The sequence below is a fragment of the Spinacia oleracea genome, chromosome 6 (assembly GCF_020520425.1).
Source record: "Spinacia oleracea cultivar Varoflay chromosome 6, BTI_SOV_V1, whole genome shotgun sequence".
NCBI lineage: Eukaryota > Viridiplantae > Streptophyta > Magnoliopsida > Caryophyllales > Amaranthaceae > Spinacia > Spinacia oleracea.
In genome coordinates this window covers 24,089,286-24,111,903 of record NC_079492.1, presented here as the reverse complement: position 1 = coordinate 24,111,903, position 22,618 = coordinate 24,089,286, and the positions used below count along the sequence as shown (strand labels likewise).

Here is a 22,618-nt window from a genome sequence, read left to right as displayed (position 1 = left end):
TTATGTCAAATTGATAATTATATTAACCCTTATCAATATCCGAATCTCGCTTCGGCTTAATTACATAATTTAATAAACATATCAATAGAAAAAAGTGGTTGGAAAAATTTTCAAGATCTCATCAGCAAGGACTTTGTACATCCTTTGAGAAGGATGAACAGCGTCCCAGAACACATATTCATCTGGATTTTGGCATGTTTCTGCTCCTTTGCACGTCTCGCCTAGCTCAAATGATCCTGACCCGCAACATCCCTTTGTAGTCTCACTAAATCCTGCGATCGACAAAAATGAAGTTCAGGTTAATACGGAGTACTCCCTCCGTATTTATTTAAGAGATACACTTGTTTTTTCCGGCCGTATTTATTTAAGAGATACACTTGCCATATTTAGTAATTTATCAACTCCACTATCTAATTAAATAATACATCTAATTTACCCTATGACCCACCATCCTATTAAACAAATAGTTTTTGAAACCCACCCCCACCTCCAACCCCCAAAAATGACATGGTCCCCACTTATTTATTTATTAAAATATCTACCCAACCCCACTTGTTTTATTATTTTATTTCATTCAATTTTTCTTCTTAATACCCGTGCCCGACCAAGTGTATCTCTTAAATAAATACGGAGTGAGTAATATTCTAACTTCTAAGGACTACTGAGTACTACTACCTTCGTTTCAAAATTATCTTTACATTTATTGTTTTATTCCGTTTCATTATATTTTTATATTACGTTTTATTCTATTTTGAATATGAAACTTAAGAGTTTTAGTACAATCAACCTTCGAACTCCCCCTTTTTCTCTCTTCTCTCATCTTTTAGGGTTTTAATTTTCTTTGCCGTTTAGGCCGGTAATAGTCTAATTTCTTCGGAAATTAGACTAATTCCGACCCTTATTCTTGTTTTTTCATTGTTTTCTCTTTATGTATTTTCTTGTTTTGTTTTTTCCGTTGTTTGGTACCCAATTTATTCTTGGGTGGTTCCCAATTTATTTGGGTTTTTCCTAGAGTTTTCTAGGTTCTTGATTCTCATCCATGGATGAGAATTTTTTTAGGGTTTTTAGGGTTTCAATAATTAGGAAGGAGATTTGGATTCATACAGGTTTAGGGTTTATCATCAACTCGTCAATCAGAACAATTCGTGCGCATATTGCGAAGGGCTCTACATGGAAAAATGCGAAAACATCGAAAATCACTGCTCACGTTAAGCTATAAGCGGTGGAGTACGAGATGTGCTTTAGGATGCAGAATAGTAATTGTTTTGATTGTAACAGTTATGTATTTTCTTTGAATCTGTGGTATGCAGATCTATTTTATTATTGTAGATGCCGTATGGCTGATTATTAATGAAATTGTTCTTCCCCGTCAAAAAAAAGAATATGAAACTTACTCCTCTTACTCTACACCATTTATTACTTTCCACCCACACTAGTGGAAAAAGGCGTATTTGCATCCCCGCATTTGCCACGCCATTCTGAACATGTGAAGGAAATAACAAATTTTAGCATAAAATTTAGTCATTTGCATCGCAGATTTGTTAAACTGCGAGGCAAATGACTCTAGAATGCCCCCAGAGTAATTTTGCCACGCAGAATTATAAATCTGCGATGCAAATTACTCAATCAAGTGCATCGCAGATTTATAATTCTGCGTGGCAAATGACTCTAGGGGCATGCACAAGCTTTTGATTTTTTTTTTTTTTCGAATTCCCGCTCACACTTAATTGCAAAACGAATATTCAAAACTACCGCCCTCCCCAACGAAACCACCACGAATTGTGAGCAATAACCTAGGTTTTGCTCGACAAACAACACTGCTTCACACCCAAACTCAACAAACGACAACACTGCTTCACCGGCGGCTTCATTGTCGTCGTTCCTGTTCCGGCCCCTGCGTCGTTCTTCTGTTCGTCCTGATAGCGCATCCCACCACAAGGCCCCTGCCGTCATTCTCCAGGCGACGCAGCGCACAACAAGGTCCCTGTTCCGGCCCCTGCCGTCATTCTCCAGACGACGCAGCGCTGGTCCCTGTTGACGCCGCCGACCACGCCGCCGCACACGCCGCCGCACACTCCGCCGGCGCCCCTGCTCAGTCACGTCGTCTCTCCTCTTTTAATAATTAGGTACATTTTAAATTGTTTTTAAATATTTATACTTTCAATATATAATTGGGTTTAAATTTAGTGTTGTGGAATTTATTTAGTTGAATAAAAAAGTTGTTACATTTAAGATTGAATTTAAATTTTGATGTTAAGATTGAAAGTTTGTGGATATTGTTTAGTTAAATTTTAATTGAATTTTAATTGTGCATTTTGATTTGAATTGTGGATATTATGATTGAATTTTAGTTTTACATTTGAATTGAAATTTAAGATTGAATTTTAATTGTGGATATTATTTAGTTGAATAATTGGGTACATTTTAGGATTTAGGTTTTGTTGAATTTTAATTGTAGTTTTTGATGAATTGGAATAGGTTATTATAATAGTTGGTTTTGTTGAATTCTAATTGTTTATTACATTTAGGTTTTGTTGAATTAAAAGTTATGAAATGAAGTTTTGGGTTTGTGTAGGTTTATGAGATGGTTTGTGTAGGTTATGAAATGAATTTAGGTTATGAAATGAATTTAGGTGATCGATATATGAAATCATGTTTTGGGTTTGCTACAAAATTTGGGTTTGTGAATTTGTGATGTGAAATGAATTGTACTATTAGTTATGGTAGGTTTTGTTGGAAGCCATGGATTTATAATGATATGAATAGCCTAGTTTATATTCTAACATCTTGACAAAATTTGGTCATATTGTTTTATCTTTAGTGGTTGAAAATGGATCGGAGTTGGATGTATGGTAGTAAACGATTTTCTACAAGGTTCTTACAAGGGATTCAAGAGTTCATTAAGGTTGCCTTGAAACATCAATCAGAACATGAATCAAGTTTAATTCTGTGTCCTTGTTGTGATTGCAATAATTCAAGGGGGTATCGGGATATTGATGATATTGTTGATCACATAGTTCGTCGCGGTTTTAAGGGTAACTACACGACGTGGACATGGCATGGTGAGAGCATAGATCATGGGGCAAGTTCTAGTATGCCGAGCTCGAGTCAGCATAATAATTGTGATAATGGTGATGATAATGAAATTGAGGATGATATTGGTGTTGAAAGTGAGGAAGAAGAGGAGAAAGATAGGATAGATGATATGATGCATGATGTGGAAGACCATCATTTCGTTGAGCGTCCCCGTATGTATGATAATATAATCAAAGCTTCCGCAACACCGTTATATCCTGGTTCTACACAAACTGTACTTGGTGCCGTCATCGAATATTTCAACTTAAAGGTGGAAAACGGTTGGACCAACAAGAGTTTTTCACAGTTTTTGGAGGCCACGTCCGGTAATCTTCCTGAAGGAAACAAACTTCCAAGGTCAAACTATGAGGCCCAGAAGCTTATGTGTCCTTTGGGTATGGATTACGAGAAGATACACGCGTGTCCAAATGATTGCGTGTTGTATCGAAAGCAGTATGCAAATCTGCATGAGTGTCCAAGATGCGGATTTTCCCGTTACAAGATCGTGGAGAATGATGCAACATCAACAAAGAAGAAACCTTCTCCGGCTAAGGTGCTTTGGTATCTTCCTATTATACCAGATTTAAGCGCCTTTACTCAGAAGAGAAAACTGCAAAACTTTTGAGGTGGCATGCCGAAGGGAGGAAGAAAGATGGGTTAATGAGGCATCCTGCTGATTCTCCACAATGGAGGAACATTGATCGAAAGTACAAGGTCTTTAGGGAAGAAGTTCGGAATCTCAGGCTTGGTCTTTGCACGGATGGAATGAACCCATTTGGGACACTTAGTACCCAATATAGCACTTGGCCGGTTCTTCTCACCATATACAATTTGCCTCCTTGGTTATGCATGAAGCGTAGATACATCATGTTGTCGCTCTTAATCTCTGGGCCTAAACAACCCGGAAATGACATAGATGTGTATCTAGAGCCACTCATTGAAGATTTGAAATTGTTGTGGGATGAAGGGGTGTTGATGTTTGATGCATACGCCAAAACCAATTTCACTTTACGTGCCAAGATTTTTTGTACGATAAATGATTTCCCGGCTTATGAAAATTTGTCAGGGTATTCTGTAAAGGGAAAGAAGGCATGTCAAGTTTGTTATGATGATTTGGTCTCGAGGCGCCTAAAATTTTGTGGGAAAGATGTGTACATGGATTACCGGATGTATCTTCCTGAAGATCACCCATTTCGAAAAGAGAAGGAAGCTTTTAATGGAGAATTGGAGATGAGAGAAGCTCCTGCCCCCTTATGTGCGTGTGAGGTTTATGAACGGGTTAAAGACATTGAGACAGAGCTTGGTAAGCCTTATAAAGGTCAGCCAAGTGGTGGCTACAAGAAGAGGTCTATCTTTTGGGATCTCCCATATTGGAGAGATTTGGAAGTTAGGCATTGTTTGGATGTAATGCATATTGAGAAAAATGTTTGTGATGCCATTGTTGGGACATTGTTGAATATGCAAGGGAAAACGAAGGATGGGCCTAAAGTTAGACAAGATATGGCTGCTATGGGTCGCTCCGAGTTGACACCTCAAGAAAGGGGAAAACGCTGGTACCTTCCCCCGGCTTGTTTCACCTTGTCTAAAAAGGAGAAAGCTAACTTTTGTGAGTCTTTGCATGGCTTAAAGGTCCCTGCTGGTTACTCTTCAAATTTTCGTAGACTTGTGTCCATGTCTGACTTGAAATTAGTTGGAATGAAATCTCATGATTGTCACGTGTTGATGCAACAATTGCTGCCGGTTGCAATTCGAGGGATATTGCCGCCACAGGTGAGGTATACCATTACAAGATTGTGTTTCTTTTTCAACACAGTTTGTAGCAAGGTGATCAATCCAACAATACTGGATGATTGCAGGCCGATGTACTTGAGACCATGTGTCGGTTTGAAAAGTATTTTCCGCCATCATTCTTTGACATGATGCCTCATTTGATTATTCATCTTGTTCGTGAAATTAAGCTTTGTGGGCCAGTTTGTATGAGGTACATGTATCCCTTTGAACGGGAAATGGGTACCTTGAAAGATAGAGTGATGAATCCGGCCAAACCTGAAGCTAGTATTGTCCAACGAACTGTCGCGGAGGAAGTTGCTGCATGGGTTTCTCAATATATGGCACGTTTGAAAGAAGTCGGAGTACCAAAGTCTAGACATGATGGGAGACTTGGGGGTCAAGGTACAATTGGCAGGAAAAGGATATCAATCGGTTCTGAAATGGTGTGTAAGGTTGAGCTGTTTGTGGTGCAAAGTCTTAGTGAAGTCCATCCATACGTGGCTGAGCACATGAACTTTCTTAGAGAGCAATATCCTTCAAAAAATGGTCCTCAACTGATAAAAGAGCATAATCGTTCATTCCTCACATGGTTCAAGCGTCGAGTGATGGATCAATTTTTCGACACGCCTAATGAGGTATCTGACATGGTGAGATGGTTGGCATATGGTCCTAAATGTCAAGTCGTATCTTATGAGGGGTACGACATCAATGGCTATTCTTTTTACACGAAACGACAAGATGACAAAACGACGATGCAAAATAGTGGTGTTACGGCAATATGTTTGTCTTCAGAGTATGCTAGTGTAAAAGATAGAACACTTGTAGATAAGACGAACTCTTACTATGGAGTCATTGAAGAAATATTAGAGTTGGAATATAAGTATTTTAAGATTCCTCTATTCCGGTGCAAGTGGGTTGATATTAGTCGCGGTGTCAAAAAGGATGAACATGGGTACCTGACACTTGTAAACTTTAGTCGAGTTGGGCATCTTGCAGATCCTTTCATATTAGCATCACAGGCAAAATAAATCTTTTACATGGTTGACCCTGCCGATCGTAGTTGGTCAGTTGTTCTAGAAGGAAAAAGAAGAATACTTGGCGTTGAGGATGTAGATGATGAAGAAGAGTATGATGAGCAGGTTAATGAGATTCCACCTTCCTCCTGGCATATCCCTCAAATAATTGACGATGTTGACATGAGTTATAAGCGCCGAGATCATGATGAAGGATTTTATGTTGAAAAAGAGAAATAGTGAGATAGGTACTATTTTGGCAACTATTTGTGTCTTTTGCCGACATTACGGTATGATAATTTGTGTCTTTCAAGTAATTTGTTTCTAGTTAATTCTATTGAACTTTTCTAACATGTTACATTGTATTTGCGTTATTGTTCAAAATAAATAATAAGGAACATGTCCCGTGCCATCTATACCTGAACATAGGCTCCGAGAAAGTCTTTGTTGCCTATGGTACCATATGTCCAGAGTTGATCCTTGATCACCACAACGACGTCACTTCCGATAACGTGAAAGTGAGCGTTGATGATTTTGAGCCCGCGTACAAAGAAGCTCCCATCCCCGTGCCTTCTCAATATATTAAGAAACTTGCTCAAGCTCATGGTACCTTCACTCAGTGGCCAAAGCATTTGGTGTCGCTTACGAATGAGGAGGTAACTAACATATGCATGATAATTTGAAGTAGAACATTTATACCATGTATGCTCACTAATATGTATATCGTTGTTTGAAAATCATACCTCAGGTAAACAAGCCTACAAGTAAAGAGCCTAAAGGGAAAGGGAACAAAGGGAAAGAGATAGTGCTTGGGAGAAGTGGATACGAAACAAAAGCGTCCAACACTAAATCAAAAACATATTTCCTTGAAAATTATAAAGTGCAAAATTTGAGTGGTAAGTGCAATGTAATGAAAACTATGATGTTAGGATTAAAAGAAGGGGAGCACGTTAAGGTCCAAGGCACTAAAAGGACATTCAATATGGAAAAAGACTTTGAAATTAGTGTCACCGTTGAAGACACCGATCAAATTCTCTCTGGAGCATGGCTAAATATATCGATAATACAAGTTTTTATTATGTGAGTTACCTAAATTAATATTTTGCCCCTAAATTTGATTTTTATGATTGTCTTAACGTTCTTATTACACTATATATTATAGGGCTTTGAGTGAGTTGTGTTTTCACGATGATTGTCACTCCAATTGGATTCATGTGCCCGGAGATGATCTCGGCCACCATGTTAAAGACCGATGCAGATCGAATTCTATCGTACATGACGAGGTCCATGAGTGCACTTACTTCTAAGACATTCATCTTATGTCCGTACTACGAAAAGTATGAAAATTAATTTGAACTTTGTTTTTAATTGATTGTTATAAATTTAACTTTTTTTTTCTAACTACATATGTTTATTGTTTGTATGTAGGAGTCACTGGATACTTTTAGTTCTTTGCTTATCTAAACGTGAGGTCTACATATTTGATTCTCAACAGAAGAAGAGAAATTTGATGATTAAGGAGCCACTAAACAAGTAAGTAAAGTATGCATATGAAAATGCATTTTTGCCTAAATTTTGAAAACATTCCTTAGGTTCTTTAGTTCAAAGTTGGCTTCGAAAACTTCATTTTTGCCTAAAAATGTCCTAGAACGACCCAATTAGCCTTAAATGTGAAATAATAGATTGTAAAGAGCCTTAGAAAGTTGTAAATAGGCATATTAAACGTGTAATAAGTTTGAAAACTTTCCTTAGGTTCTTTAGTTCAAAGTTGGGTTCGAAAACGTCATATTTGCCTAAAAATGTCCTAGAACGACCCAATTAGCCTTAAATGTGAAATAATAGATTGTAAAGAGCCTTAGAAAGTTGTAAATATGCATATTAAAGGTGTAATAAGTTTGAAAACATTCCTTAGGTTCTTTAGTTCAAAGTTGGGTTCGAAAACGTCATATTTGCCGAAAAATGTCCTAGAACGACCCAATTAGCCTTAAATGTGAAATAATAGATTGTAAAGAGCCTTAGAAAGTTGTAAATATGCATATTAAACGTGTAATAAGTTTGAAAACATTCCTTAGGTTATTTAGTTCAAAGTTGGGTTCGGAAACGTCATTTTTTCCTAAAAATGTCCTAGAACGACCCAATTAGCCTTAAATGTGAAATAATAGATTGTAAAGAGCCTTAGAAAGTTGTAAATATGCATATTAAACGTGTAATAAGTTTGAAAACATTCCTTAGGTTCTTTAGTTCAAAGTTGGGTTCGAAAACGTCATTTTTGCCTAAATATGTCTTAGAACGACCCAATTAGCCTTAAATGTGAAATAATAGATTGTAAAGAGCCTTAGAAAGTTGTAAATATGCATATTAAACGTGTAATAAGTTTGAAAACATTCCTTAGGTTATTTAGTTCAAAGTTGGGTTCGAAAACGTCATTTTTGCCTAAAAATGTCCTAGAACGACCCAATTAGCCTTAAATGTGAAATAATAGATTGTAAAGAGCCTTAGAAAGTTGTACATATGAATATTAAACGTGTAATAAGTTTGAAAAACATTCCTTAGGATATTTTGTTCAAAGTTGGGTTCGAAAACGTCATTTTTGCCTAAAAATGTCCTAGAACGACCCAATTAGCCTTAAATGTGAAATAATAGATTGTAAAGAGCCTTAGAAATTTGTAAATATGCATATTAAAGGTGTAATAAGTTTGAAAACATTCCTTAGGTTCTTTAGTTCAAAGTTGGGTTCGAAAACGTCATATTTGCCTAAAAATGTCCTAGAACGACCCAATTAGCCTTAAATGTGAAATAATAGATTGTAAAGAGCCTTAGAAAGTTGTAAATATGCATATTAAACGTGTAATAAGTTTGAAAACATTCTTTAGGTTATTTAGTTCAAAGTTGGGTTCGAAAACGTCATTTTTGCCTAAAAATGTCCTAGAACGACCCAATTAGCCTTAAATGTGAAATAATAGATTGTAAAGAGCCTTAGAAAGTTGTAAATATGCATATTAAACGTGTAATAAGTTTGAAAACATTCCTTAGGTTATTTAGTTCAAAGTTGGGTTCGAAAACGTCATTTTTGCCTAAATATGACCCAAGGAAACAAGTAAAGTAGTGATTTATAATTGCACTTACATGTAAAATATTCTTTGCATTTACATGTGTAAACAAAGTATATATAATTGCATATTTTATCGAATGTGTAGTGCTTTTCGGAGTTACAAGTGATTAAGTGGACAATCTAAGGGAACTAAATTAACATGGATTCCAGCACAGGAATAATTAGTTTATTATTTACCTAAGAATCAAGTTTTTCAAAATTATAACATACAAGTGATAGAAATTTTACTTGTGTTATTTATTTTAATGCATGTAGTGTGCTCAACAATCGGGATCACTAGAATGTGGCTACTACGTCATGCGTTTTATGTACGACATAATAATGAATCATGGTAATAGTCAAGATCTTACTAAGGTATGTTCTCATAAACTACGTACTTTATATAATAAATTGAAGTACACAAAACTATTATATATATTGATCGATCGTTGATAAATTGAATTATTTACACTTTTTTAGGATTTTTCAAGAACATTGCCTTATTCACCGGAGGAGATTAATGAAGTGAAAGATTTTTGGGCAGATTACTTCATGAACAATGTCGACTTTTAGCTTAATTTGTAATATGAACTCGATCTCTAGCTAGATACCTTTGTTGTAGTAATTTTATGTTTGTTGTAACATGTTGGTTGATCTATGACGAATTTAATTGCCTTTTATCGGGAACGTTAATTACGTTGTAAACTATTGTGACAGGTATTATTTATAAATGTATTCCCGGTATTGGGAAGCGTCTACTTTCAAAGACGATCATGTCGGAATTTCCAATAAAATATTAAAAAACCAATTTAAAAAAAAACAAAAAATAAGTCATTTGCCACGCACGTTAGCTTAATGTGCGAGGCAAATGACTTAATTTTTTGGCGCTCAAATTGTCATTTGCGTCGCACATTAAGCTATTGTGCGTGGCAAATGACTTTTTTTTTTGGCGTCTGAAGTCATTTGCCACGCACTTTAAGCTAATGTGCGTGGCAAATGACTTTTCAACATGGTGCCTGAAAAGTCATTTGTCACGCACATTTGCTTAATGTGCGACGCAAATAAGGGTCATTTGCATCGAGATCTTTTGCCACGCACAATGTGCGCACAATGTGCGGTGCAAATGTGCTTAAAAGTGCGATGCAAATGACCCTTTTTCCACTAGTGCCACTTTCTCTTTTTTTATTAATTTTTTTCTTATATTAACCCATCTTTTTACACTCTTCATTTACTTTATCCGTATTTTATTACCTTCACCTATCTTTTTACACACTCTTCATTTTTTGTGTTAATATTTGTACAAATAAATAATCGTGAATAACATTATGAAATAGAGTAATACATACGAAATTTCTTATTTTAGGAGAAATCTATGACTAGTGACTAGATCAGTTTACTGACCTTAAAGTCATGGGATTTACGTCTCACTAAGGTGTATTAACATGTTAGGTAATGTATTAGAGTGTCTCATTATTGCGAAAGGTCTTGAATATTAAAATACACAGTAGGGTCGGAATGTAGGTGAATCTTTTTATTTAGTGATACTGAGAATTCCGAAGAAATGCAACACTAACAATGACACTGAATTAAATATTTGAGGGACGGAGATATTATAATTTAGATACTTACCATATTTCTTCGGGTTATTAATTGCCGATTCTATGATATTGTATACATCAACAAAGATCGTTTTCATGTTTAATTGAGTCCGAATTGCTTCCATTTGTTTCTGAATTTTGGAGTTAAGTGACAAGACTGCTTTGTTCATTTTGTCCACACAATGTATTCCATCACCTGTAAATGTCATCACAATAGGCATGCATCCTATAGGGGGTACACCAACAACGCCTATTCTTTTCGCGCCAACCTTGTGCATCTCCTACATTAATTTTTAACACGATGTGCAAATTAATTAGGCAGGCCACGAGACATAGATTCACTCGATCAAACAAACCGCCCCGTCTAATAATAACACACGTTGTAAGTGTCTAACTAAAGATGGCTCTGGGCCGGATGGGGTGGGGCCAAGGCATGGCATGAGCAGTTGAACACACGATTGTGGGTCATGAGCCGGGTTTGGGTCGCATTTTTTTGAAAAAAAATACGACAAGATACAGTCCGGTATGATAAATTACTCCGTAAGTGAAATTAGGTTTAGGCATGAAGGTCCGACCAGACACGGACGCACATGTGCCTAGATTGCCTTTTAGAAATTTTCTGTTCGGCCCAAAACAAAATAATTGGGCTTGACGTGGATAGTGCCCGTTCAGGCTCAAGACATATAAACCCGGCACGGCTTGACCCACATCCATCTATATGTGTAACTAGTTATTGAGTAGCGACAAGTATTTAGTATTTAGTAATAGAGCAAAAATTTGGTGTACCTCAATGGCAAGGCGCATGCGAGAGACCAAGAAATCCTGGTATTTATCCAAGGTAAATTGCTTGGGTCGAGTGGGCTCCAAGAAGTAGTTTTGGAGATAATCGTTAGTGCCCATGCTCAAGAGTATAACAGCCTTCCTTAGAATTTCGTTTGCCTTTTTGTGTCCCACATATTGTTCCAGGTGAATCTTGTAGTGCTTCAAGTATTCTACCTGTTTACTCAATGATATGGTTTGCTGTCCATCAAAATTCAAAAGGAAATATAGATTACACACATTATTTTTTTTGTCATAAAAAATACTGATCATATATTCGAAAGTTGAGACCTTTAGAAAAGGTCGTGCATAGCTGCATATATATATGTACTATTAGCTTTTTCTGTTAATTACATACCAAGTATTATACAAATATGACTACTTTATAATAATCACAATAAATATTGTTGGCTTGTTGCCCATTTTCTAAAGCACGACTTACAGTGAGATTGGAAGTAAGATCATCATAACCAGAGCCAGCAGAAGCAAAGCTAACAGCATGTAGCAGATCCTCTTTTGTAATATTTGGGTCTAGAAACCCTGGTATTGTACTTGCATAACCAATTGCATCAGCTTTCAATAAAAAGTTATCAAAGAAATTAGTATAATATGTTATGAAATTACTTTATTTGGGTTGTTTGACCAATTAAATTATTACTTGCCACAACATATACTATAATGTCCTGACTTGAATCAGCACATGAGTACGTGACAACAAGTCAACAAACCCTCTTAAAACAAAAATTCAAGTGTTCAAGAATATATGTGACACTTATTACCATCGAGGTTTTGGCTTAATTAGTGGCAAAGACTGATGATATATGTACGATACATATATTACATTGCAGGTAGGTAAATGTAACACTTTCTACTTGAGGAATGATCATAAAGATATCAATTCGATCATTGTAGTAATATCTAATTAATCAGGAAGTATTTAACTAGTTGGGTGAATTTATTACTTTCGGTATGAAATTTTCTTCAATTAGTTAGGTAAGGAAATTGATGTTGTTTCCGAATTAGGATACGCCACTTGCAGCTAGTAGGACTATCCTTAGAGAAAAATGTGGTATGCAATTTCTAGTAGTAATATGCAACAACTAGTAGTGTCATCTATGTTTGTCAACAACGTACAATAAATCAATACACTCAGTCGTATATACGGAGTGCTCCATAAGAACTATCGGCTATTGTTACATACTCAGCTCTCACTACTTCCGTTCCTTAATAAATAATAATACTCGCACCATTTTTCTTTTCGGGTCGTCCCTTAATACTTGCACCGTTTCTATAATACTCCCCCCGTATTTATTTAAAGGATACATTTATCTTTTCCGGCCGTATTTATTTAAGAGATACACTTGCCATTTTTAGTAACTTATTAACCCCATCATCTAATTAAATAATACATCTAATTTACCCTATGACCCACCATCCTATTAAACAAAAAATTTCATAAACCCACCAAACTGACATAGTCCCCACTTTTTTAATTATTAAAATATATATCCAACCCCACTTGTTTTATTATTTTATTTCATTCAATTTTTCTTCTTAATACTTGTGCCCGACCAAGTGTATCACTTAAATAAATACGGAGGGAGTAAATTTTTTTTACCAATATTATATTATTTCTCACACTTACCTACTAACCCACTCCCTATAAAAAAATTCATTTAAAAACACACCCCCACCCCACCCCACCCCTTACACATTTCTCATTAACTATATTAAAAAAAATACCTCACCATCAACTACCACCCATTAAATTAATAAGTCAATTCAAGTGTATTAAACTCCACATCAGTCAAACTGGTGCAAGTATCACTACAAGAAATTGTACTATTAACGACGGGATATTCCGTCGTTAAAGGTCAATAATTGTTGATTAACGACGGGATTTTCCATCGCGAACCCGTCATAAAAGTGGGCCGTCGTTAATGTAAAATCCCGTCGTTAACCCGTCGTAAAAGACATTTGCGACAGTTGTTCCCGTCTTTGTTGGATTGTTATCCCCGTCGCAAAAGCCATTTTGCGACGGGATTTTTACCCGTCGTTATTAGGTTGTAACAAAAGATACAAATTTTTGTAGTGTATTAAGGGACGGAGGAAATAGTGACTTAGCGTAAGCATAATTCAGTTTAGACTCGCTCAAGCTTCATCCCGAGGAGAAAGGAGAATGTGGGCGCGCAAGGCGAAGACAACAGTCAAGGGCCATCGACCATTGCACTAGCTATGCTTGTAGTTCGTAATGTTATAGTTTCAATGCTTGTAAGAGCATGTATTGCTCAAGTTAGTAACTGATTGTTATTTATTTTTCAATGTTGTATGATTGTTGCTATAGCCCATAATCTAATAAAAAGTTAGAAAATGAGAATAGCTTTGTTTAATCGAATATTTTGCTGTGCTGTCAAAAAAAAAAAAAAAATTAGACTCTCCCAAGACCCAAGACCCTCCCAACTTGTCTACTATTCCAACACTGCCTCCTTCGTTATGTGCCTTTAGAACCAAGTCAAAGTTCCACTCAGAGTACTAAACTAGTTAATTTACTTTTCCTGGTGCGAATGAGACAAATGCAACATAAATTACAAATGAGAGTGGACGATTTAAATCTGAGACCTGTTGTACATAGGCCATCAGTCTTAACCACTATGTCAAGACTTTATTGGTACGTAACTACTTAATAATACTGTATAATCTATATATATATATATATATATATATATATATACATATATATATATATATATATATATATATATATATATATAAAGGAGGCATATTTGCTGAAATATTAGAGCGTCACCTAAGATTACTAATGGTTTCGGCCAATGAAAAATAAGATTTGTAATTTATTTTTGAATTAAAAAAATCGAGTACCACCTAGATAATTAATTAGATGCCACATAGATATTTTAGATACAATTCCATCCAAAATCAAACGCTCTAATAATTTAAAAAAAAAATCTAAAATAAAATTCAATCCAAATTTTAGTTTTCTTATATAGTAAACCTTTTATCTTTTTAGGGGCTTACAACAAATTTTATCTACGTATCAATTTTTATTTTTTGGTAAGTAAGCAATATATTCACAACCGAACGTACCATATTTCTCTAGTACAATGTACAATAAGTCTATGTAAGTTTGTTGTAGTAGTACCATATTTGTCCATCTTTGCATTTAGTATGGCATTATCATTTACGTAGTATCAATGTACTTTACTTACTCCCGCTCATTTCAGTTAGTACATTTTTCCTTGTACGTGATATATATTCAAACTACACGATTAATCCCATTAATATTTTTAATATATTGTTAATAAAAAAAGTATGAAAATTTTACATTTTCTAAATAATATTTTTGGAAAACAAATTTCACGACATTTCGATCATGTACTATGAGGTGGCTTTTTGTATACGTGCGCTAGGGTTTATTGGCGGAGTACGTCCGAAATTTAGTGTTAAAGAGGCAAGAAAAAAATCAAATTACGTAAAAAAATAAGACGCAGAATTATAAAGGTGAAGAGATCAAACCTTACTTAAATCTTGAAACTCAACACATTATACCACTGTGGAAAGGATGTACTATTTACTATTATATTGGTGTATTTAGTAGTATGTGTATAATTAGGGTGTTTTTTAATCTTGTCTCCGCTATTGCTAGGGTTTCTGAGCTTTGAGCTTGCAAAAGAAAATATATATTGCAAGTAAAATGGAATGGATGGAGTAGTAATATTCTTACCTACGAAGTCAGTTCCGAGTTTCCCGTCACAGAACCTTCCGGTAGGGCGACCACCAACAAAGTCCATCCCATAAGGTAGGAAGTTGCTCTTCATTGTGGTGGTGATGCGATTGTTGTTGCCGGGATCAACACTAGAATCTCCAAACACGAGCAAACTCGACAACCGGTGTTTAGTTCTCAACTCTCGGATTTCAGGCGCCATAAGAGCATGTATGAATGTAGGCATAAATAGCATGGAAAGCAAAATTATTGCCCCCATACAAGAAGTTTTAGATCCCATAATAATGATCTCCATGAGCTAGCGTAAACCAAGTGACAAATTTTAAAAGATTATACACTCTTGTATTTATCTGAGATACTAGTTCAATAAATAAGGAAAAGAAAATAATAATTTAGGAGTAAGATTTTACATAAATAAGGGACAATTAAGTTGTCATTGTCAAGTGAACTTAATTGACAGAATGAAATTTAAATATGTATTGTTGAAACATTTAATGAATTGTTAGGTTCATCAACTGAATTAGATTCAATAAATAGCCGGCAATATATACTTCCTCGGTTCCTCCGTTTTCTTTATAATTGCGCCACGTGAGGTTTCACTGCTTCAGACTTGGTACACATCTTTAATCAATAATATATATAATTACACAGAGTAAAATTATTATTCAAATAATTATGGAATTAGTGGGGCATTTACCGACGGCTAACTTGTTTTAAGCAGTCGGTAATGTCATTAAAATATCGACTGTTTTAAAGCGGTCGGTAATTTTATTATTTATCGGCTGTTTTTTAAACGGTCAGTAAAAACAAGATTTTACCATACTACAAGTTAAAATCAGTAAAAAACAACGCGTTTTCTTGTAATGTGATATTTTAAAATTATATACCGAGACGAATCGGGTTAGCTCACATGACTATATTATTAATTTTTTTTACACATAAACTAAAAAAAAAAAAAAAGATTTTGAGAGACACAAAGAGATCACACTACAAGAGAATGCCTAATTTCTATCCGCCAAAAGTAGTAGGTGAAAGGCTAAAAGTGGTCGGTAAATTATTTACCGACAGCCAATGGTCGGTAGAGGACGGTCAATGTTCACCTGGTAGGTAATTGGGTAATTGCCGACTAAAAAACAGTCGGTAAAATTTGCCGACTGAAATACAGACCAACCAGCAGTCGAAAAATTACCCACTACTTTAATAGTCGTTAATTAACCGACCGCCCATTAAGGTAGTCGGTAAATTACCGACCACCAAAGAAGTTTGTAATTTACCGACTGCCAAGGCAATCAATAAAATACCTGCTTTGGTGGTCGGTATTTTACCGACCGCTTCAGTGGTCGACATTTTTAAATTCTTGATGTCATTGTTATATATGCAGCAAACTAATCAATGTTAAAGCAGTCGGTATCATTATGCAGCAAACTAATGCATGTTGGTCGGCAATATATTTTGGGTAGTCGGTATTTTAACTAATAAACAATAACAATAAACAAAAAATATAGCTCGAAATGCATATTTTTCTTGGGTTTTTAAAATTCATTTTACATATTAATCCAAGCTCGAAATTTTAATTGTCGAAATTAATGTATGACTTCAAGTCTCAACCTTGGAATTTAAAGTTAAGTTGATATTTATTCGAGGAATTTTATAGTTAAAATAAGTCTACTTGTCTCCGCATCGGGGTTTATAACAAAGTGATTAACACAACATTTTACTAGCAAAAATCCAACCTTTTTATTCATCAAACCACAAACACTTACATAAAGTTTTCAAACTCCATAAACTACAACAACTACGAACTTCAAGCTTCCTAATCTATGCTTAACCAAAAACCTTCACGTACATTGCACTAACCACAATTTAAACGATAGCACAAAGACATAGAAGAATGTACACGTGATCATTTCTAATCTCTTCTTTCACACCACCTTCTGCCATCGATCTTCTGATCTTCTCATACTTAATCTTCATCTTCTCATGCTGCTCGTGCACCCGCTTATTATCACGTTGAATGCAACCAATCCTTGCCTCGAGAACTTCCACTTCACCAATCAACCTCCGTTTCTCAGCAATGAGGGCATTAGTTATATCCTTCTGCCAATCCAAAATTTCTTCATCCACCCAATCAAACGCATAACACACTTTTCCCAGTCGTGAAATCATAGAATTTGCAGCCCAATAATGTCCTTTTTGGATTATCATGTGTCCACCAAGTTCTTTGAACAACAGGAAAGCCATATCCACGTTTCCTAACCTTTTCGCTGAGACAAATTCATCTTTTATAAAAGAATCAGCAAGAAATTAATTAATTAGTTTATGAACCCTAATTTCAGGAGTTCACAAATTGCAGAAATTAGAGCAAAAAAATTGGAGCTTTTCTGTTACCCTTGTGCAAAAATTCCACGACAATCAAAGGGGATATCACGAATTTTATTTTTTTAAACTACAAAGAATGAATTCAAGAAGAAAACGGCGAAGAAGACAGGGCAAGGAGAGAGAAAACGATTGTTTTTTAAAGTTCTGAATTAGCTAATTTAAGAGCAAGATCAAGGGGGTCTTGTCTTAAGATTTTCTTTAATTGTCATGTCAACATTTCATTAATATTAAATTATTAAATTATTGTTAAGACTCTTTAAGATTCAATCAAATTTAGCTCTTCACTCATTAAATCATTTAAGACTTGTAAATTTATGTACAAGGTCATTTTATTAACTCACATATCAAGTCTTACGTTGAGTCTTAGTTTTTCAAGACTCAATTTAAGACTTTGATAAGACTCGTCTAATTCAATGCTACAATTTCAATGTGTATGATCTTAAGACTGATGAATCATATGCCACGTCAGCACAACTCAAGTCTTAAGACTTGGGGCTGATCATGCTCTAATGGGGATAAGGGGTGAATTTCTTGGAGGGAAAATATATATATTTTTTTAAAATCGTTAAAATGTGACTGTACCGTGCACGTGACAGTCAACGCTGAAAACTGAGTTTGACCGCCGAAAAATGGACCTTGATCCCTAATCACAACAAAAAAACATGAATTGAGTCCTATTTCACAACTTTTTTGTCAAAAAATCATTTGTCACAAAATTTGGCCTATAAAAGATCATTTCTTACAAAAATTCCTAATCAAAATCAACTCACACAAATTCAAGCCCATTTCAATTTGTTAAAAAACTTTTTTTTAGAAAAAAGATTAAAAATTTGATCCTCAAGCTTTAACAAATCAAGCAAAACCCAATGGCAACAAGAACAACATTGTCATCTCACTCTCCCCAATCTCTCTCCTCACTCCTCTTAAGCCCTCTTCACCTTGTCAAAAAATACTCCTACAAAAACACACAACTCCAAATCCCACAAATCCAGCGAAAGCCCAGAACTAACCTCTTCATTACTAGAGCAATGAAAGCTGTTGTTCAACGTGTCACCTCCGCCAGCGTTCAGGTTGACGGCCGCATTGTTTCTGAGATTGGCCCTGGAATCCTAGTCCTCATTGGCATTCACGAATCCGACACGGATTCCGACTCCAATTACATGTATTCTTTTTTCAATTTATTGATATTTTATATTCTTTGCGGAATTTGGGTTTTTTTAATTCTGTCAATTATACACCCAGTTTATCTAGAATGCTAAGTAGGCTACAGTTTATAATTGTAAAATAAAAGTGGGTATAACTATCTCAGATTCTCAGCTGTATAATGGATACTCTTGCTTGATTGGATTTGACGGAGTAGATTTTTAGTATGGGTTTACTCAAATAGTCAATGTGAATTTATCATGATTTCACAGCAAAATGATTGTGATTTGGATGATTGGATATGATTGTATGATAATAATGTTTTTAGGGAGATGAAATTAAAGAAATAAAGTTTTGCAGATGCAGGAAGGTGTTAAACATGAGATTATTCCCAAATGAGAATACAGGTAAAGCTTGGGATCAAAGTGTAAGACCCACTATCCTCTACATTTACATTTACATTTACATTTACATGTAACTGTAGTTTTTTTTTTAATGAAAAAAGGTATAGTTTGTTGATTAGTTTAGTGTGAATTTCCAGGTTATGCAGAAAAATTATGAGGTTTTATTAGGTGAGCTGGAAGAATTTTTTGTTTGAATTTTGAGATTTTGTTTTCTGTTTGAAAAATTGAAGTTGTTATTTTGTGAATTTGTGAATTTGTTCAGTGAGCCAATTTACACTGTATGGAACATTGAAGGGTAACAAGCCAGATTTTCATGTGGCAATGCCTCCGCAAAAAGCGAAACCATTCTACGAGTCTGTGGTGGAGAATTTCCGCAAGGGTTACAACCCTGACTTGATCAAAGGTAGCTCCTTGTTTTAATAGTTTGAGAAATGTGCACAATTCCTCTTAATGTGAATTAGCTGACTGCTGCTCTAGCGAAGTTAGGAAAGAATCAGTGATTTAACACATTGGTTTGGGAAGTTAGGAAAGAATGCAGATACTGTAAGCACCAAATACAAATGGAATGTAGATAAACTAATTCTTTTCTAACACATTAGTTTGGGAAGTTTGGATTTAGCATTATTGATTTAACTCCGACATGACCTGAATTTGTACTTATTATGGGTGTGCTTGTGCGAGTCTATGAAATAGTTGTATGCACCAAACCATCAATTTTTCGCCCTGTTACTAATAAGTGACTAAAATGTTAACAGTATCAGTAGTATCTGTAAGAAAACCTAGTTTATTTGTGAGAACAAGGGCCAGTGAATTGTAACCAAGAGAAGCTTCACTCTAACTTACAGTGGAAAAGGTGAAGCTGTATCTAACTATGTACCCTCTAAGATTTCGAGTCAAAGAAAAACTGAAATATGATCAGATATTCAGATGTGTTATACTCCATAGCTGTCATTTGACCCATAGATGGTTATCTCTGCGTAGATGAACAATGGCCTTCATGAACTCAGCATTGCTGATGTTTGCTTCTTTTTGTGAACACAAGCTTACCAAGTCTGCTTAGAACTAAAGCTATTGTTTATCAGTGTGGGATTTGTCAGTAACGACGACATGAGTTTAAGGATTGAAAATAACAGGCCCGTTGAACAATCTTAGATTTTGATGTATCTAGCTTAGCTCTTCCTATATAAGACGTCTAAAAGATATTAATTGGCATCTAATTATAAGATTCTCCAGAGATTTCCCTCTACTCCCCTACACAGCCTTCAAATTTTACCTGTCAAATTGCCACTAGATATTTCATCATGGCTGTACGCCTTTTGAATTAACCAAGATAACCATGTTATTGTCGTAAATTCGTACCTAAGCTGGATGATTATCGACCAAATTGCATAAATGAAATATCCTTGGTTTCATAAAACTTTAAATATTGGAGTAGTGATATTCTTATGATGGTTGGCAATGGAATCTTGATTATGGAAACGGAAAGCATCAAACTGATCCTGAACCTGAACCTGAACCTGCTAGTATTAGATATGCATGGATTTTTAGGTTTTATATCAATGGTTGACAGTATAGCAACATCTCACTTTGCTCTGTTTTGTTTACTTCACTGCAGATGGCATATTTGGAGCAATGATGAAGGTAATTTTTAATTTGGTCAATAGTTGTGTTTTTATTGCATACGTCTTTGAGAACATGTATTTTATGCTTTTACTTGATACTTAGGTCAATTTGGTTAATGATGGACCAGTAACTTTGCAACTGGAATCACCACAGACATCTAAGTAAGCACACACAGCCTCGTTGATTTTATGCTTTCTAGTTTCTAGTCATTTACAATTACAAATAGAATATGGTGTTAAACTAACAATCTAGCAATGTAATATTTAGGAGAAACAATGATGCAGAAGAACCATAACTTTGCCTTTGTCATACATGGTTATTGGATCAGAAGTTAAACTCGCGTTCAAGTGTTTATAAGAAACTTGTTCTTGTGCTGTTGAATCTAATGCAAAAGTAGCACTTGGGCAGCTTTTAACAGCAACTCGGGAATTGCAGAATGATACTATTGTAACTTTTTCAAGTGAATTGATCATCATATTTTTCCTTGTACTGAATTAATTCGATAATTGCTTGTCTATCATATATGTCATAGATTTAGTTCAACATAAATAGAAAAGAATGGATTTTTACTAGGTGGGATTGGCAGATGGTTTTTCTGAAACCTGCAATGGCTTGAACTGTGATTCTGCGCCTAGTATCATGTCGGACCATGCCCAATAGTATGCCAGTTAGGTAGGAGGTAGGTGACATGACATGACATGTGGTCTGATATTTTAATGATTGCTTAGATAGTCAATTATAAGAATTTTCGTAATAACAAACTCGGACTGCTTTTTGAATTTGTCAACAAAATAGTAGCAAGTTTCATTCCATAAATGTGCATTCCAAGTCCTTGTAGATTGAGTTACAGAATAGAGAGATATACTCTGTAACTATGTAAATTTAGATTGTTGGTGAGTCGGATTCGGATAGTCGGATTTAGTTTCATTCCATAAATTTAGTAGTGCTACACTAGATGGGTTTAACAAAATTCCCAGACCAAGGGGGTTTCTCAATCATCATTCATCTCCCACACTAAAGTTGTGAAACTATAGGCAGAGTTAGCCTTAATTAGTTCAAGAATAAAGAGTAAAGCTCCAAGTAGTTGCAAACACAAAGTAAATCTTGTAATCATTATATGGAATCTGCATCCCTATTAGAAATTAGATGGTTCAAATAAACCCAAAAAGGAAATAGATGATACTGAAACGATGATTAATAAGCCTTTAGCACCATTTCCAAACATAATAGGCTCAGCTCAATTTGAAAACACAAGGGAAACATTTTCACAGGTTAAAATTAATATCCCTCTACTTAATGCCATAAATCAGATGCCTCCTTAATGCAAAATTCTTGAAATATATCATTCTTAGCTTCAAACGTCAGTTCCATCATTTCTAATCAAATTCCAGAAAAGTATTAAGGATCATACTATTTCTTCAATTGTACGTACTCAAATCTTTTCTTTATGACTAAGGTGTACTGTTGACAGTTTATGTTCAGCTGGGAAGAAACCCACTTTTATTGATGATAAAACTGAGTTCTGCATCAAGCTCCCTAGGTTAAGTTCATAGGAAAACACTTGAGAGCATTATTATGATAACAAAATGAAAATAATACGCGGTTTCCAATTAATCAATATCAGCCCTCGATCACTTAAATGTAAGAAATCAATATATCAAAGTTTAGCCACTTTAACTCATCGTAAGTTACAACCATTGTAAAACCTTTTGTCAACAACAAGAATACATTGTCCGTGTGCATCGTATTAAAATTGGCGAATCTTGAACAGCCCTCTTTTAATTGCTAAAACATTTTTATTATATCACTCTGTTCAGTGCTAGAATTTACAACAGTACGTTTTACTTATCAAATGATTCGGTTCAACTAAGGCAAAACAACACAGATTTTCCCTTGAGCACAGTTAGTAGGGTTGAAAAAGGGCGATATGCATTCATCTGATTTTATTTATTTTTAGCTTC

At 35.1% G+C, this 22,618-nt stretch overlaps 2 protein-coding genes across 5 annotated transcripts; one reads left to right on the top strand and one right to left on the bottom strand.

The window, feature by feature from the left end:
- Positions 1–15,567, bottom strand: LOC110803871 (GDSL esterase/lipase At5g45950). Of its 3 annotated transcripts, none has more exons than XM_056833264.1 (6): positions 15,109–15,567; positions 11,809–11,906; positions 11,334–11,567; positions 10,579–10,828; positions 6,278–6,468; positions 1–272 (listed from the first exon to the last, which is right to left on the bottom strand). In XM_056833264.1, exons 1-6 carry the CDS (start codon positions 15,401–15,403, stop codon positions 222–224), a joined length of 1,119 nt encoding a protein of 372 aa, XP_056689242.1. In that variant the 5' UTR covers positions 15,404–15,567; the 3' UTR covers positions 1–221. The 3 variants fall into 3 exon arrangements, with proteins under 3 accessions (XP_056689242.1, XP_056689241.1, XP_021865105.1); XM_056833263.1 differs by having other exon boundaries at positions 11,809–11,939; positions 15,109–15,563; XM_022009413.2 differs by lacking the exon at positions 6,278–6,468 and having other exon boundaries at positions 11,809–11,939; positions 15,109–15,558.
- Positions 15,568–18,250: 2,683 nt separating this feature from the next.
- LOC110803868 (uncharacterized) lies at positions 18,251–21,229 on the top strand. Of its 2 annotated transcripts, none has more exons than XM_056833231.1 (7): positions 18,251–18,649; positions 18,991–19,057; positions 19,172–19,202; positions 19,297–19,437; positions 20,650–20,675; positions 20,785–20,818; positions 20,925–21,229. In XM_056833231.1, the coding sequence occupies exons 1-6, from the start codon at positions 18,354–18,356 to the stop codon at positions 20,785–20,787; spliced, it is 564 nt and encodes a 187-aa protein (XP_056689209.1). In that variant the 5' UTR covers positions 18,251–18,353; the 3' UTR covers positions 20,788–20,818; positions 20,925–21,229. The 2 variants fall into 2 exon arrangements, with proteins under 2 accessions (XP_056689209.1, XP_021865100.2); XM_022009408.2 differs by having other exon boundaries at positions 20,760–20,818.
- Positions 21,230–22,618: the final 1,389 nt, after the last annotated feature.